Source organism: Zalophus californianus, chromosome 15, assembly GCF_009762305.2.
Source record: "Zalophus californianus isolate mZalCal1 chromosome 15, mZalCal1.pri.v2, whole genome shotgun sequence".
In the NCBI taxonomy this organism is placed as follows: Eukaryota; Metazoa; Chordata; class Mammalia; order Carnivora; family Otariidae; genus Zalophus; species Zalophus californianus.
The window spans coordinates 22241027-22256690 of record NC_045609.1 but is presented as its reverse complement, the minus strand read 5'-3'; the positions used below and the strand labels follow the sequence as shown (position 1 = coordinate 22256690).

The 15664-nt window shown below is 40.9% G+C and overlaps 1 protein-coding gene across 1 annotated transcript in view; it reads left to right on the top strand.

Annotated features, from left to right (window-relative positions):
• The first annotated feature begins 334 nt into the window (after window positions 1-334).
• Window positions 335-15664, top strand: part of ANK3 (ankyrin 3) — a 689507-nt gene continuing 674177 nt past the window's right edge. The window contains exon 1 of the mRNA XM_027595995.2: window positions 335-601. Within this exon, the coding sequence (XP_027451796.2) occupies window positions 545-601 (57 nt within the window). The 5' untranslated portion in view covers window positions 335-544. The remainder of the gene's footprint in view (window positions 602-15664) is intronic.

The window sequence follows — 15664 nt, the reverse complement described above, 5'->3', positions numbered from 1 at the left end:
GATTTTATTCACTTGAACTTGAATAGTTCAACTAATCAAATAATCAGAATATTCTTATTTTGTTCTCATAATGGAGGTGGCTAAGGGAACTCTATTCAGCAGCCCGCGGGAGCCAGGACTTGCCCTCCCTCCCTTCCTAGAGCTACCTCAGCTCCCCTCCTCCCCAGGTAAGCACCCCCCCGCCCCGCGAGCCCCCTGCCCTTGCTCCCCCGCCCGCGGCCGCGCAGACCGCCCCGAACGCCCGCCGACTGGGCATGCTCGTGGGGCCGGGCGGCCAGCGGGGAGCGGGTCGGCCCTCCGCCGCGCCTCCACCTGGGCCGAGGCCCGCCCCCAGCGCATCGGCCCCGGCGGGCACCTGGCGGGCGCTGCGGCCACGGCAGGGGGAGGAGACAGCCGCGGGTCGGGCGCCGCGGGACCGCGCTTGGCGTCGCTGAGCCGCCGCCGAACTTTTTCCGCAGAAGTCCCACATTTGGGGGCAAGGAGGAGCGGGGCGGGGAGGGGAGAGCGGAGTTCCTGGAAGAAGCAGCGGCAGTAGCTCAACAACATGGCCTCCTCCACCTCCTCCTCTCCCGCCGGCGCCGAGAGCACCCCTTCTGCGCAGGTGAGCGCCGCCCCGCCCCCCTACCTGTGGCTTCCCTCGCGGCGGGGGCGGGGGGGGGCAGCCCAGGGCTGGGGGTCCTGGGAGCCGTGCGGCGCAGGGGGCTGCTTGGACGCCTGCCTTCCTGGGGGTGCCGGGCGGGACCGGGAAGGCGAGCGGTGGGGGACCCGATCTCTGCGGGTCACGGGTCCGGCTGCGCGGGACTGGAGTTGCGGCCCGGGGCAGAGGCGTGAGCTGGTAATTTGCCCCAGCGCTCGAGCATCCCGAGGAAGGAGGGAGGAGGGCCCAAGGATTTGGGGCTTCTGCTTCGAAACATTTGTCTCCAAGAAAAGTGCGGCCCAGGGCTCGGGACGCCCTCACCTCTTCGGGCTTCCCATCTTTGGGCTTCTGTGGTCTTGGCTCGCGCCTGCAACTCCGTGCCAGGCTGAACCGTTCCGAAGGACACGATCGAAGTAGGCTGTAGGTTTGGCGCGGAGGAAATCACCTGGTGCTGAAAGTTAACTTCAGAATTAGGATTTTTTTTTTTTTTTTAAAGGTGAGTCGAGATATTTCATTTAATCCGGTAAGGATACAAAATATACGTAAAGATTGGGACACAGATAAAAGGCAGACCAGTACGGATATAGTGGCAGTACCTGGGGGTGGCTTGGGTGGTTTTCCCTCTTCCCCTCTTCCAGAGCCTGCCATAGGCGTTCAAGTAAAACACACACGAAGGAAAAACCGGGTGCGTGATGTGCAAAACCACAGCTTCAAGATAAGGCTCCTTTCCCTTCCACCCCACACCGCCGAACAGATTGCCACCTTTACGCCCAGAGGCGTTCAGCGGCAATTTTGCAGCTGCCACTGGGTGTATAATAGAGGATAATTGGTTTAAAATACTTGCGTATGTTTGCACGTTCATAGGATGTCGACGGAAGGGGCCTCAAGAAATAGTAGTTGTCCTTGGGGAGGGGCCTGGAGGGTGGACGGGTGAAAGGGAGACTTACTTTCACGAACATTTTGGGACTTTTTAAATTTTTATTTTAAAGATTTTATTTATTTATTTGACAGAGAGAGACACAGCGAGGGAGGGAACACAAGCAGGGGGAGTGGGAGAGGGAGAAGCAGGCTTCCCGCGGAGCAACCAGCCTGACGTGGGACTCGATCCCAGGACCCTGGGATCCTGACCTGAGCTGAAGGCAGATGCTTGGACTGAGCCGCCCAGGTGCCCCCCCCTCGTTTTTTAAAAGGCATGAGAGTGCATGATCTATTTTTGAAAAATAAGAAATACTACCTTTAAAAAAATCAGGTATGTTCGAGTAGCCTTGAAAGCTATTGAATTGCCCTTGAAACATACAAATCTCCTAGCCCTTATGTCTTTAGTTGTCAAAAACCTCAGGGAGTCAAGGAGAACTCTTCAAAAGAAGACTCTTCAGTCTTGGCAAAGTTAATTGGTGATTTTTATTGCTACCTTGATTCTGAATTTTAATTTTGCTTGTTTGAGAGTAAGTGTGGCTTGTCTAATTTTGGAAGAGACCACTTTCTATTAAAAGCATGGTTGGGAGTCACCCTAGGGTTATAACTCAAGCTTATTCCAGGAGGGTAGGCCACTGCAGGTAGGCTGTAGTAGGAAAACTGGAGGGAGACAGTCTTATAGTGGACATGGATTGCTGCCTTAGCAGTTCTGGCATCCTTATAATCTGCTGACCTGGGCTCTGTTGGGTGCATCTTTAAGGAAGCAGATTTTCGATACTGAAAGTGAATGTAATATTAAAATCACAGCTCTGAAACAAAAACTGAAATAAAACAATCTGTATCTTCAACCCAGCTACTGCTATCTCCAGAGCTGATTTCTCTTAGTTCTCAAATTAGTGGAGGATGAATAAGTGAGTTGTGAACCTGGGCTGTGGTTAAATAAATGTTTATTTATGATGAACCATTTATGATGGTTCTCAGTGTTCTTTTTGTTAAAGCATAAATAAATACCTGTTTCATAACCTGCACAGCTATGTGTTAGGCTCCATAGCAGAGAATGTGGCTCAGTGTCCTTCAGACAATGTAAAGATCAGTTGGTGTGTTTTGGAATCCAAGGAAACACTGTGGATTTTGAATTTGTTTGCATTTTTGTGGCGGTGGTTACATTAAGACTGTGGTTTTCCTTTATTCAGTATTTCAAAAATTTTTTTCCCTTTTATAGTGTTAATGGTGGAAGTGAGTCTGCCTAATTCTGGAATAATATTTTGGTAATTGAAAAGAATATAATTGTTCTGGACTCTCTGTTTATTCCTAGGTTGATTTCCAATTAGTAACTTATTTGTTTCAAAGTTACCATTTTTTATGCACAAAATGTATATTTTTATAGAATATGTTACTGTAATTATAGGAAATCGGCATAATCCCAGTTGGAGATCATGTGAAATTCTAGCCTATATAAGTGGCATTTTTATGTTTTTGAAGAAACTAAATACTTGAAATTGATGAGATGGACTACCTGACACTTTTATACAAGAACAGTTATGAGTTAACAAATTTTAATTGAAATGTGTAACCTTACCGCAATGTCTCCTAACTCACTATAAAGTCTACCCTTCTGAGAAGATCAGGGTTACTAATGATCTAATTAGATTTGAAGTAATTTTTCCCTGTATGTATTGACTGGGCTGTTGATCACCTAACTCTACTCTTGGATCTTGCAGTGGGAATGCCAGTGAGATGTTGGATTAATCCTGGAACAATAAAAGTACCTGGAATAGGGCCATTTAATTTCGATTTTTCATTTTCATCTATGTCAACAACTTAAATTTGTGAAAACAGCTTACATTTTTAAATTACCTTCTATCCACGATATAATTTTTTTTTAAGATTTTATATATTTATTTGAGAAACAGTGAGTGAGAGAGAGAATGAACAGAGGGGAGGGAAAAGGAGAAGCAGACACCCCGCTGAGCAGGGAGCATGATGTGGGGCTCAATCCCAGGACCCTGACATCATGACCTGAACTGAAGGCAGATGCTTAACCGACTGAGCTACCCAGATGCCCCTTCATGATATAATTTTTAAGGTTAATTTGGTATTATCTTCTTTCTATGAGACATTTAAAAATCTCTATTTTTTAATATAAATTTTTATTATTTTTATCTGTTAGATGTGTTTTTTAAATACTAGAAGCCCAACTGTGGTTCGTTACAGCTTGAAAGTTCTGTCAAAGGTAAGTGCAGTCTCTGAGTATCTTTTTTTCTGACCGGACCGTAAATGGATATGGTAATATCTTCAAAATCTATAGTTTGAAGTATGGTTGAAGTACTCCTGGACACTTGTCTGAGTGAAAATGGGCAAACTATATCTTCCAATGGATTTATATTCAAAAAGACAAAGATTTTTCCAGGAACCAATCAGGTTCCTGAGATGAGATCAGTGGCACCAAAATAGAATCAATTCTTTGATGTTTTATGAAAATCATTCTTAAATTTCCTCTCTTGAGAAGGTCCTGTATGGATTAACTAGCAAGTATCTTATGTTGGGCAGGAAGAAAGCAGTCACATGAAAGTTACATGTTTTTGGATCTGAGTAGATAGTATTTTTTTTAATACTTCATAATGTATATTAGTAAACAGAGATTAAGTGAACTAGTGTTTGGACTTGGAGCTTTAAAATATGAGAGAAATCATTTGGTATTTCATCAGATGATGCTTAGTTCCTGCCATTTTCAGAAACTATTAAGGAAAGGGAAATATTGAAAAATTGGCCCTAACATTAATTTTGTTTTCTGGGTAAGGGCATGAATATTCAGACGTGCCCTTGTTGACGAAAGAGGCAGATTGGAAGTTAATTTAAATGCCATTGTGGAATAAAGAACTGTATGTTGCTGAATTGGAAATGCTGCTTCCCAAAGTGTTTTTAAGATAATACGGTGATTCAGTAGTAGCTATTTTGTCCCTCTAGCATGGAACTGCATTTCTGCTCTAGGCAGCTCCTCTGGGTAATGTTAAGGCTTGATGCCAAGAGTCTGCCATACAAGTGTGGGGCTACTGTTTTCCCCCTTTGTTCGTGTCATGACACTTTATATGGAATCTGGCAAAAAGCAGCTCTGTGACTGCAGCTTTGCTTTTTAACATCGAACACAGGGCTCGACACACAGTAGGCCTGCAATTAATGGTTGCTGAATAAATGATCAAATAAATGATGAAAAGGATCTGGCATTCGGATTTAGGAGCAGCTTTAGCCATTTGAACAATACTTTTGAGCTCCTATAAGTGAAAGGCACTCCCTGTTGCACAGTCTTGGTTTTTACTCTCAAGAAGTTCATAATCCAAGTTACCTAGAGTTTACATAGTACAAGAATCACACAGAGCCAGTAGCAGAAGTTTTTCCATGCCTAGACTTTCATTTAATAATGTGCCTCAGTTTAGTTTGGGCTTTAGTGTATAATCAAGAAGGGAGAATGTAGACAAAAGCACCTAGGAATTTTAGGAGAGGAGCATCAGGGATGGAAAGATTTATACTTCCTGGTTTCTGCACTGAAAAAAGCCACAGAATGGAAATGTGTGAAAAGGTAGAGAGAACTGTCTGGAAAGGTACTCTAATTATATTCTTGTTAATGGCTGCCTAGTATTCTGAGTGCAGATAGACCATAATTTATTTACTGTTTTCCCTATTAATAAACACCTTGCTTCCAGTTTTTTGATCTCTATAGACAATGCTGCAAATATCCTTATACATAAAAAAGTTCCCAATCTGGGGCGCCCGGGTGGCTCAGTTGGTTAAGTGTCCGACTTTTGATCTCAGCTCAGGTCTTGATCTCAGAATTGTGAGTTCTGGCCCCCACTTGGGCGCCATGTTGGGGGAGGAGCCTACTTAAAAAAAGTTCATAATCCAATTGGATAGAGAAGACATGCATCTTTAATAATAACAGCCATGATTTCTTGTGCCTGTCATGGTGGATACTGTCTACTTCAAAACAAACTGTAGGGTAGGTATTATTACCTCACCCCATTTTATACACAGAGAAACTGAGCTTTCATAGCTTCACAGAAAGGCTATGCAAGTTGTAGTTGGGTAATTACTGCAACTGGGTAAGGGCTGCACCTGGATTGGAACTCCTGTCTGCAGTGAGCAGGTGATGAGGACGAAATCAGGAGGCCAAGAATGAAGTCCCCATTCTAGTCCCCATACTCGAGATGTAACCTCAGAATCTTATCACCTCTTGGGCTTTGCTTTCTCTCCTGGAAAGAGAGAGTTGGAATAAACAGTTTCTAAGGTTCATTCCAGCTCAATTAGCCTATAATTAAAAAAAAAATGAAATGCTAAGAGAGAGGTGTAGATAATTAGTAATAAAGTGATATATTTACTTGTTTCTCAGAAGCATTTCCCCCCTCATATTTTGGCATTCCTGATGTTAAGATAACTTTCCAACTGTTAGGGAGAGGGCTCAGAGCTTCCAGGCTCTCTCTGAATGCCACTCTTTACTGCATCTACACTGTGTTCAGCAATCGGAAGCTTTCTGCTTTTGGGTTTGAATGGAGGCCTCATTATACAGGCGTGATTGATTAAGTTATTGGCCATTGGTGATTGATTCAACTTCCAGTACCTTTCCCCTCCCTGGAGGTCAGGGGGGTGGGGTGGAACATTCCAACCCTCTAATCCCATAGTTGACTCCACTGGCAGCCAGTCCCCATCCCATCCTTAGGAGCTTTTTAAGAGTCATCTCATTAACATAACAAGACACCTTTACTTCTCTCATCACTTAGGAAATTCTAAGGGTTTTAGGAGCTTCATGCCAGAAACAGGGTCAAAGACCAAATATATATATTACTTATAAATTATAATATCACAGAGTACTTCCGTCACGACTGATTTCAGGCTGCTAGTGGGAATTGAACGTTGAGTTGGGAAGACGTGCAGACATGGCTCTTTTACAAGCTAGTATTAGCTAGTTGCAGCACACCACTTACCTGCAGTGAAATGCACTGCATTTTTTGGGTTGAATCAATGATTTGTTTATCTATAATGTATTTAGCACTTATCAGGCACACATGCAGACACATGGGTAAATAAGAACTAGTTTTTATTCTCTAGGATATCATAGTTTAGCTGGCTATTTAAATGAATTTTTAAGTAAAGAAAGGGCTCTTGTACTGAGATTCGCTGATCAGCTCAGTTTTCCACTGAGAACAAAGTAACTACCAAGTGGAGCCTCAGATATCTGAATTAGAAGTGAGAGAACTGAGGTCTGCAACTGGATTATTAGATGTTAGAATGGTGAAACAGGATTTTTAAGACTTTGTTTCTTTGGAAGTCAAGTTAAGCCCAATAGAGTTTTCTTCCTCTTGTGTATGAGTTGGTGCGGGTGCATGTTTATTAATCACATTTATTGAGATACAATTTATAATTTGAGTTATAAAATTCACCATATGTAGGTGTACAGTTAAGTGTCCAAATGTCATACCCCATTACAACAAAATGTTTATCATCTCTGTTCACTTGTGTTCTTTCCCAATTAAACTCCCTCCGATCCTCCAGGCAAATACTACTCTGATTTCTTTCACCATGGATTCATTTTTTTTTAAATTTTTTTTTAAGGATTTTATTTATTCATTTGAGACACAGAGATACAGAGAGAGAGAAGAGAAAGCATGAGCAGGGAGAGAGGCAGAGGGAGAGGGAGAAGCAGGCTCCTTGCTGAGCCAGGAGCCCGACGTGGGGCTCAATCCCAGGACCCTGGGATCATGACCTGAGCCGAAGGCAGACGCCCAACCATCTGAGCCACCCAGGCGCCCCCATTTTGTTTTCTTTTGTACCTGGTTTCTTTCCCTTAGTGGAATGGTTTTTGATATCCGTGCTGTTGTCGGTATTTGTAGATTATTCCTTTTTATCGCTGAGTGTATTTCATTGTGTAGAATGTACCACAAATTGTACATTCATTCAACAGATATTTGAAGTGTTTTCAGCTTTTGGCTATTGTGGATAGAGCTGCTATAAACATTTTTGTATATATCTCTTTGTTGACATATGTACCCCCCCTTTTTTTGTGTATGTGTGAACAAGGTTAATTACCTGGGAATAGGACTGTAAAGTCAAAAGGTAGGATATAATTGACTGACCAAGAAACCACTCAGGTCTTACTTCACATCCTGGAGGATGACTGATCTGAGATCAGAATGGGAGGGAACGGGAAAGTACATGGAGAAATTTTCCTTTGGTATATGTTTAACACGAGAATTTTTGAAAATATGATTTTGACTAGGAGCATATTGAGAAAAAATTGATGTTAAGTAAAGCTTTACAAGCTTGTAAAAGAAAGCGTAGTTCCAAAGAGAAAACCGTAAGTTTAATAACTTTATTGAGATATAATTTATATACATAAAATTCACTTAATGTATACAATTCAATAAATTTTAGTATGTTTACAGAGCCAGAAAATCATTGCCACAATCTAATTTTAGAACATTACTATTACCCTCCAAGAAGTGCTCACTTATGGTAAAAAAAAAAAAAAAAAACCAAACCCATGGTGTTGGAGTTAAGACCTGTGTTTTAGTTTGAGTTTTCCTGGTTAGCAATTGCATGACCTTGGTAAGCCAAATCTCAGTTTCTACACCTTTGACAGAGATGAAGATACCTCCTTTACACTGTTCTTTAAAAGGATTATAAGTAATGCCCACAAAGCACTTGGCCCATAATAAATACTAAACAAATGGTAGTGTTTATTGTTGAACTGTGTCTGCATTTTTGTAATTTCTGTGGTATTTTGTTCATATCCTTATAACTGCGTCACTAGCCTGCTCTCTACTAAGGATATCTTTGAACATATCTTTTAGGAGGAAATGAGGTGGAGGGGAAAGAGGACTTTAGAGTGACCTGCTGAGGTTTTCTGTCTCTTCCATTTAATTGCTGTTTTGGGGAAATCACTTAACTGTGTCTGCTTCCGTATGTGAGGAACCAGAGCAAGAACACCTCCCTTGCAGGATTGTTCTCAGTGGTTGAGACATATACATGACATAACTGACATAGTAGGTGCTCAATAAATAGGAAGTGTTATTCCGTGATATCGGAAGCAACCATCTTTGAAGTATTCATACCTAGGAGTAAAATTTATGTACAGAATTCAAGGCATAGATGGAAAATTTGCTCATGTACGACATGCATATTTGCTGTATAAACTTTTGTGTTTTAGTACTAGTGGAGTGCTAGGTACATAGTCCTTAGTAAAACGTTTAATCAAATGAATGCGTAGATGGATAAAGAAGAAAAAACATTTTCCACATACTGTTTTAGTCTCCCTCAATGTTTAGGTATCTAAGAGAAAGTTTCATTTTCCAAGCTTCAAGTTTATTCACTTCTCACCTGCTGTTTGGCAGGACGGGGAGCAGGATAATTAGAAATTATCCTAAGAACAAAAATCACAACAGTAATTGCTGATATTCATAAACAGCTGTTTATATTTTTTAAAAGGACTTTCATGTCATTTCTTTAAATTTGTGTCTCAACGACCATATCAGGCAGTGGGAGTAAATAGTGTCATTTTAGGGAAAAGAAAGAGAAGGTTCAGAGGCGGACTTGTTCCAGAGTGGCAAAGCAAATGAGGGAAGGGGGCAATAAATCAGAAGCCTTGCATGTTGGCTGGTGGGAGCTGGGACTGGGGCAGCTGTTTGGGAAACATCTGGAATTACTTAAGCAGATTAGCTGTTTACCGTCAACAATTTCATTCCTACAGGTGGACGCTGGCATGTGTCCCATAGGTCCCCAAGAGCACATGTCCCAGGTTTTTCACTGCTGTGTTATCGGTGGTGGTGGGGGGGGAAATGGGAGGTAACTGGGCGACCATCCCCGGGAGAGGGAGAGGGAGAGGGAGAGCTGTGGGTGCACAGCACGGGATTTCTGCAGCCATTAGGGGCAACAGATTAGATAAACAAAAGCAACATAATGGATTTTAAGAATAGAGTGCTTGGTGAAAAATACAAGAGTGAGAGGTATATTGTTTATATGAATTAAAAATTCATAAGCATAGCACAGTACACATCTTGTAAAAACACTTACATAAAATGCTCATTAGTGGGGCCCAGCTAATGGGGGAGGCTATGGAGATAAAAAGGAATCGATCAGTAAATAAAAGAGAATAATGATAATGTGCCATGGACCATTAAGGATGGCTCACTCAGCCTGCTGAATGGTGAAGTTAAAAACAAGAAAACAGTATATTGATAGAGTTTGAATACCTTTTTGTGATCTCTCTTACCACTAGGCTTGACCAGAGAGACCCTGCTGTCATTCCACTGGGTAGGACGGATATTCCAAATGAAATAAAATTTGGATTGGTTTCTGAGGTTTCAAGGAAAATTTCTCAGAGAGCAACTCCCTTTTTTTTTTTTTTTTAAATAAAGATTTATAATGTGGTATACTTGGTATAATTTAAAAATTAAGTTCCTTTTAAATTTGTATTTTGGGTAATAGAGACTGATGTGTCATATAGTACAGTTTTTTTTTTAATCTTTTTTTTTTTTAAAGATTTTCTTTATTTGACAGAGAGAGACACAGCGAGAGAGGGAACACAAGCAGGGGGAGTGGGAGAGGGAGAAGCAGGCTCCCCGCTGAGCAGGGAGCCCGATGCGGGACTCGATCCCAGGATCCCGGGATCATGACCTGAGCCGAAGGCAGACGCTTAACGACTGAGCCACCCAGGCGCCCCATATAGTACAGTTTTTATGGAATTAGAATGTCATATACTAAATGTTTAATTCTAAAATGATAAGCTGTCCTTATCATTCTTCATGGATTCAAAAGATTGTCTACATGTATGTTTTTTCCAAATGGATGGAAATTTCCAAATGAAATGTGATTTTTTTTTTGACAGGTATCTCTCCTATTGTAGTATTTGTTTTCCAAATTAAATCTGAAGTATGATAGATGTCTTTCCTGATGGGGGTGGGGCAGCGTAAAACAGTACAGCTTTATTATGTTGCAGTTCTAGAGGTCAGAGGCCCAAAACGGGTTGGTAGGGACTTTGTTCCTTCTGGAGGCTCCAGGGGAGAATCCTTTTCTTTACTTTTTCCAGCTTCTAGAGCCCACTTGAGGCTCTTGGCTGTGCATCATGTTGACCTCTGCTTTGATCATTTTGAATAGGTTGCTTTTTAGTTTACCTTGACTTTCTATTCACTATTTGTGATACTTCTGAAAGGTATGTAAAATGGTTATAATTATGTTTTGCACATGTTGTACAGTTTTTTAACAACTGTCCTGATTGTTTAAAGAAGTCATAATGGTTAAAAATTCAACTCAAAATTATCAGCCTTTCAAAGTGTTCATCTATCACTACTGTGGAGGTGTTGCTGGTGTTCAATAGGCAAACTTTGCTAAGACAAGAAGGACACCCAATTATTTTAATGATAGGTGTAGAAGCTGGAGAGAAATTGATTACATCCTTGGTGCTCCCAGTGTCCATCTGTTTGTGAGTGGTGCGCAGACAAGAGTTTCAGGTTTACCAGTAATACACAGAGGAAGGCCTAGTTCTTGTGTAAGAGTTTCATCTACAGTACCATGTAATAAAACGTTGACAACCGAGAGTTGATTTTAATGCTGTTTTGTCTTAACAACATAAATAAAATAGTTAGAAAAGGGAAGCATTGCTAGCTAGTAGAAGGGAAACAAGCTCAGTGTCAGGATATGTGACAATGAGATTCATAAGTGTGATTTTGAGCTGTTCTGCAATTCAGTTTCCTTATCTACAGAATGGGGTTAATGATAATGCCTACTTTATCTACCTTGGAGTTGTAAGGATCAAATTGTATGATGAGGTAATTTATTTAATTCAAATTGCTTAGTGCTGTATGAACATATTGGTGTGTGTGTGTGTGTTTTACCTATTAGTTTTTTTTACAATGTGCTGCCTTTTTTTTTTTTTTTTAAGATTTTGATTATTTATTTGACAGAGACAGAGATAGCAAAGGCACGTACACAAGCAGGGGGAGTGGGAGAGGGAGAAGCAGGCTTCCCGCCGAGCAGGGAGCCTGATATGGGGCTTGATCCCAGGACCCTGGGACCATAACCTGAGCCGAAGGCAGACGCCCAATGACTGAGCCCCCCAGGCACCCTGTGCTGCTTTTCATTATGATAGCTGGCCATTGAACAAACTTAGTATCCTGGCAAATATGATAACTCATAGCAAATAATATCTCAGTGATGGTTTGGTACTTTAAAATTGATCTCAAGAAATTTAAGATTTTTAGCGTCTCTGAGATTTTGGCAATTTTTAATTAAAGCATTAGGTATGCCAGGAAACTGCTATTTTATTTATTTATTTTTAAGATTTTATTTATTTATTTGAGACAGAATGAGAGACAGAGAGCATGAGAGGTAGGAGGGTCAGAGGGAGAAGCAGACTCCCTGCCGAGCAGGGAGCCTGATGCGGAGCTTGATCCCTGGACTCCAGGATCATGACCTGAGCCGAAGGCAGTCGCTCAACCAACTGAGCCACCCAGGCGCCCCATGGAAATTGCTATTTTAGTTTGCTGGTCCAGCAGAACAGGTATGTACACAATAATTAAAATCTTGGCGCTCCAGGGCACCTGGGTGGCTCAGTTGTTAAGTGTCTGCCTTTGGCTCAGGTCATGATCCTGGGGTCCTGGGATTGAGCCCCACATTGGGCTCCCTGCTCTGCAGGAAGCCTGCTTCTCCCTCTCCCCCTGCTTGTGTTCCCTCTCTCGCTGTGTCTCTCTGTCAAATAAATAAATAAAATCTTAAAAAAATTTTGGAGCTCCATGCTGCATTTTGCAAAGTCTGGTTAGATTGCAGAGCTGTTACCGAGTATGAAATGGCATGGCCTTGATTGGTGTGGGTATCTACTTAAGTCTCCATTGAATCCCTCAATATGTGGTACTTATTGGCCTGAAATTCTCCAGGTGTTTGAAGAGTCAGTGTAATGAACTGCCCTCTCAGTTGGGAAATTTGGGTTTAGTGTATTATTTAATGTATATGTGCTTGGTCAGATCACTTTACTTCTACAGAGTGTCCTCTTAACTGGTAAGATTTCTGTCTGCTTGAAGAGTCTCCATGTTCTGAAATCCAGACTGTGGTGATGCTCTCAATCAAAAACTAGTACATGTTGTTTTGCAGAACCTCCCAGTATGCTAATTCTAAGCTGTAGGTTTGCCCAGAAATTGATGAAGACTCTGGAGGGATGAATAAATACCTAATGTACACGGATTCCTGAAGAAGCCTTTTATCTGTTTGTGATCATTGCTTACCTCATGACCTTTCTCCCTTTCTTATGTAATGAGGTACAAATACTCAGTTCTGCTCCCCACATATCACCCCCCCTTTTTTTTTTACTGATTTTTAAAAATAGAGATTATTGATAGAATCGATGATAAAATGAAGCTAATCTATCTTTCTTGCTTATGATAGGTAGCAGCTAAAATCTGTAATTTTGTCTCAGGTCATGATCTCAGGGTCATGAGATTGAACCCCACATCTGATTCTCTCTCTAGCTTCTGGGGACTGCGTTCATAGGCGTTCAGAATGGTCCAGCGTTTGACATACCGCCATAGGCTATCCTACAATTCACCTCTAACAAAAATAGTCCATCTTGAACCCCTGGTAATAGAATCATTCACCTTTATACCAAGAAAGTTGGAAAAACACCAAAATCTGCATCAGGCGTGTGCCCAGGCCATCTTTGAAGAGGAGTTCGTGCTGGGAGACCTAAAGTCCTTATGAGGTTGTCTAAAAATGAGAGAACACGTCTGTAGGACCTATGGTGGTTCCATGTGTGCTAAGTGTGTTCGTGACAGGATCAAGCATGCTTTCCTTATTGAGGAGCAGAAGATTATGAACATGTTGAAGGCATAAGCACAGAGTCAGAAAGCTAAATTAAAAAAAAATGAAGCTTGAGTAATAAAAAAAAGCAAAATGCAAAAAAAAAAAATTCTCTCCCACTGCTTCTCTCTCTCTCCGTCTTAAAAAAAAAAAAAGGAAAAGCAACTGGCCAATAAACATATGAAAAAATGTTAAATTCATAAGTCTTAAGAGATTAAAAAGACTACTTTCTGTTTGCATTTTATCTACTGGATTGGCCAAAAAAAAGGTTCTCTTTAGGGTATTGAGGCTATGGACCTTTCTGAGTGTCAGTTGTACAACTTTTTTGTTGAGGGGGGGATGAGAAGAACCTAGGTACACTATATGTTAAGATAAGATAAAACATGCTTCCCCTTTGCTCTAGCAACCCAGTTTTAGGAACTTACGCTATTGAAGTTAAAACCTCAAAAAACCTCAAAAATAAAACAACAACAAAGTATATAAGGACATATTTACAAGGATATTTATTCCAACAATGTTTGTAAAGCAACAACACTGGAAACAAAATTTAAACCTTAATGGGACTGGTTGAATGCATATGGTTTCTCTATTATATGGAATATGATTAAAGTAATTTAACAATAAGTTAGAGCTACACATAGTGAACTGGAAGGATGTGCATTATTTATTAAGAGTGTAGCATGATCCAAGTTTGATAACAAAAAGAAAAAGGACAGTCATAGAATTTGAGCATAAGTTGTTGTTGATTGATTTGGTTACCTCGGGGATGGGATTTTGAAGGAAGGGGAATTATTAAATTTTCATTTCACTTGATATGTTAAAATGAGCATATACTTTATAATAAAAAAAATCCAATAAGGCAAAAACAAAATCAAGGAAAGAAAAATTTAAGTTAAAGGAAAAGCAGAAACCCTTTTCCCTTGGATGTCTTTTCCTTGCGTACATTTTTATACTACTATTTATTGTACATTTGATATTAGGAGCGTTCCTTATTCACAGTCACAGAACTCAAGTCTAAAATGGTTGGTATCTGTGCTTGTGGAAGTTTTCTCAGTGCTAATTAAGATTTGTGGTTCTTTTGCACAGGCCTACAGTTTAGAAATTATATTTGGAACTGAGCGGGAGCTATATGGAATTTTTGTTTGGATGTTGATGTCATAATCACGTTTTTAGAGGGTTCAATTAAGAATGCTGATTTTCTTCTTTCATGCCCCAAATTGGGGTAGTCCTATCTTTATCCTTTTTATTTCCAGGTAAGTAGAGTTCTTGCCTTATTGGGTCCTTTCATTTTTATTCTTGCCTTGCTTTTTATTAAAGTTTAAGTTCTTTAACTTTTTTCTTAATTACAAGAACAAATCTTACTCATTCCTGAAAAATCAGAAACACAGTCAAGTAAATACCAAACAAACCCAACTGCTTGCCTCCAGAGCAAAAAATCGTGCAAATCCCACTCATTTGATAATCAATGTCTCAGTCCCTTGGTAGCTTTCTTTCAAACTGTTCATTGCGAGTATTTTCTGTAGAGTAATAAATGAAGGCCAGACTGTGTTGTAAGGAATAATTATGTTACTTAAAAATGGGTTTTTTGGATGATATGTTGGGCGTGGGTATGGAGTAACACCACAGAGAGGCCCGTGAACGTGAAAGATTTAGTTACCTCCACAGGCCCCTGGGGCACAGCAGAACATGCAGGGGCCCGTATGGCAGGAGGCTTCAAAGGGAGCAGGGTGGAGTACACAAGCCAGAGACAGGAGAGGATTTCATCGGTGCATTTGGATATCACTAGTTCATAGTCAAGGGTGGACAAGAAGGGGAGCTTGTGCCTGGTTGTCTGGGTTGGGTTTTCATGGTCTGTTTGTGGGGATGTTGATGCATCAGGTAAATAAAAATTTTAAAATATTTGCAATGCCCAGACAAATCTGAATATCCATCCCTAGAGCTGGTTGATTTATAGCTTCATTTTCTTATCTGGAAAATGGGCACAATAAATAGTACACCGTAGGGTTGTTGCTAGCACTAAGTTGTAAGGATCAGTGCTTGGTTCACAGGAAGTTCTTTTTATTGTTGTGTTTAAAGGTTTCATATGTAGTACTGTTTTTATTGAGCAGGTAATACATGTTCAATGTAGAGATGTCAGTCACAGTGTTCTGAACCTTATAAAACAGTGACACCCTGGGGTCAAAGGACCAGACTGCTCCCTGATGCAGGTGGCTCTAGGGCCTGTGGCCACACTCGGCCCTTTTTCATTGCCCTAAAGACTGAGAGATGAATAATCCC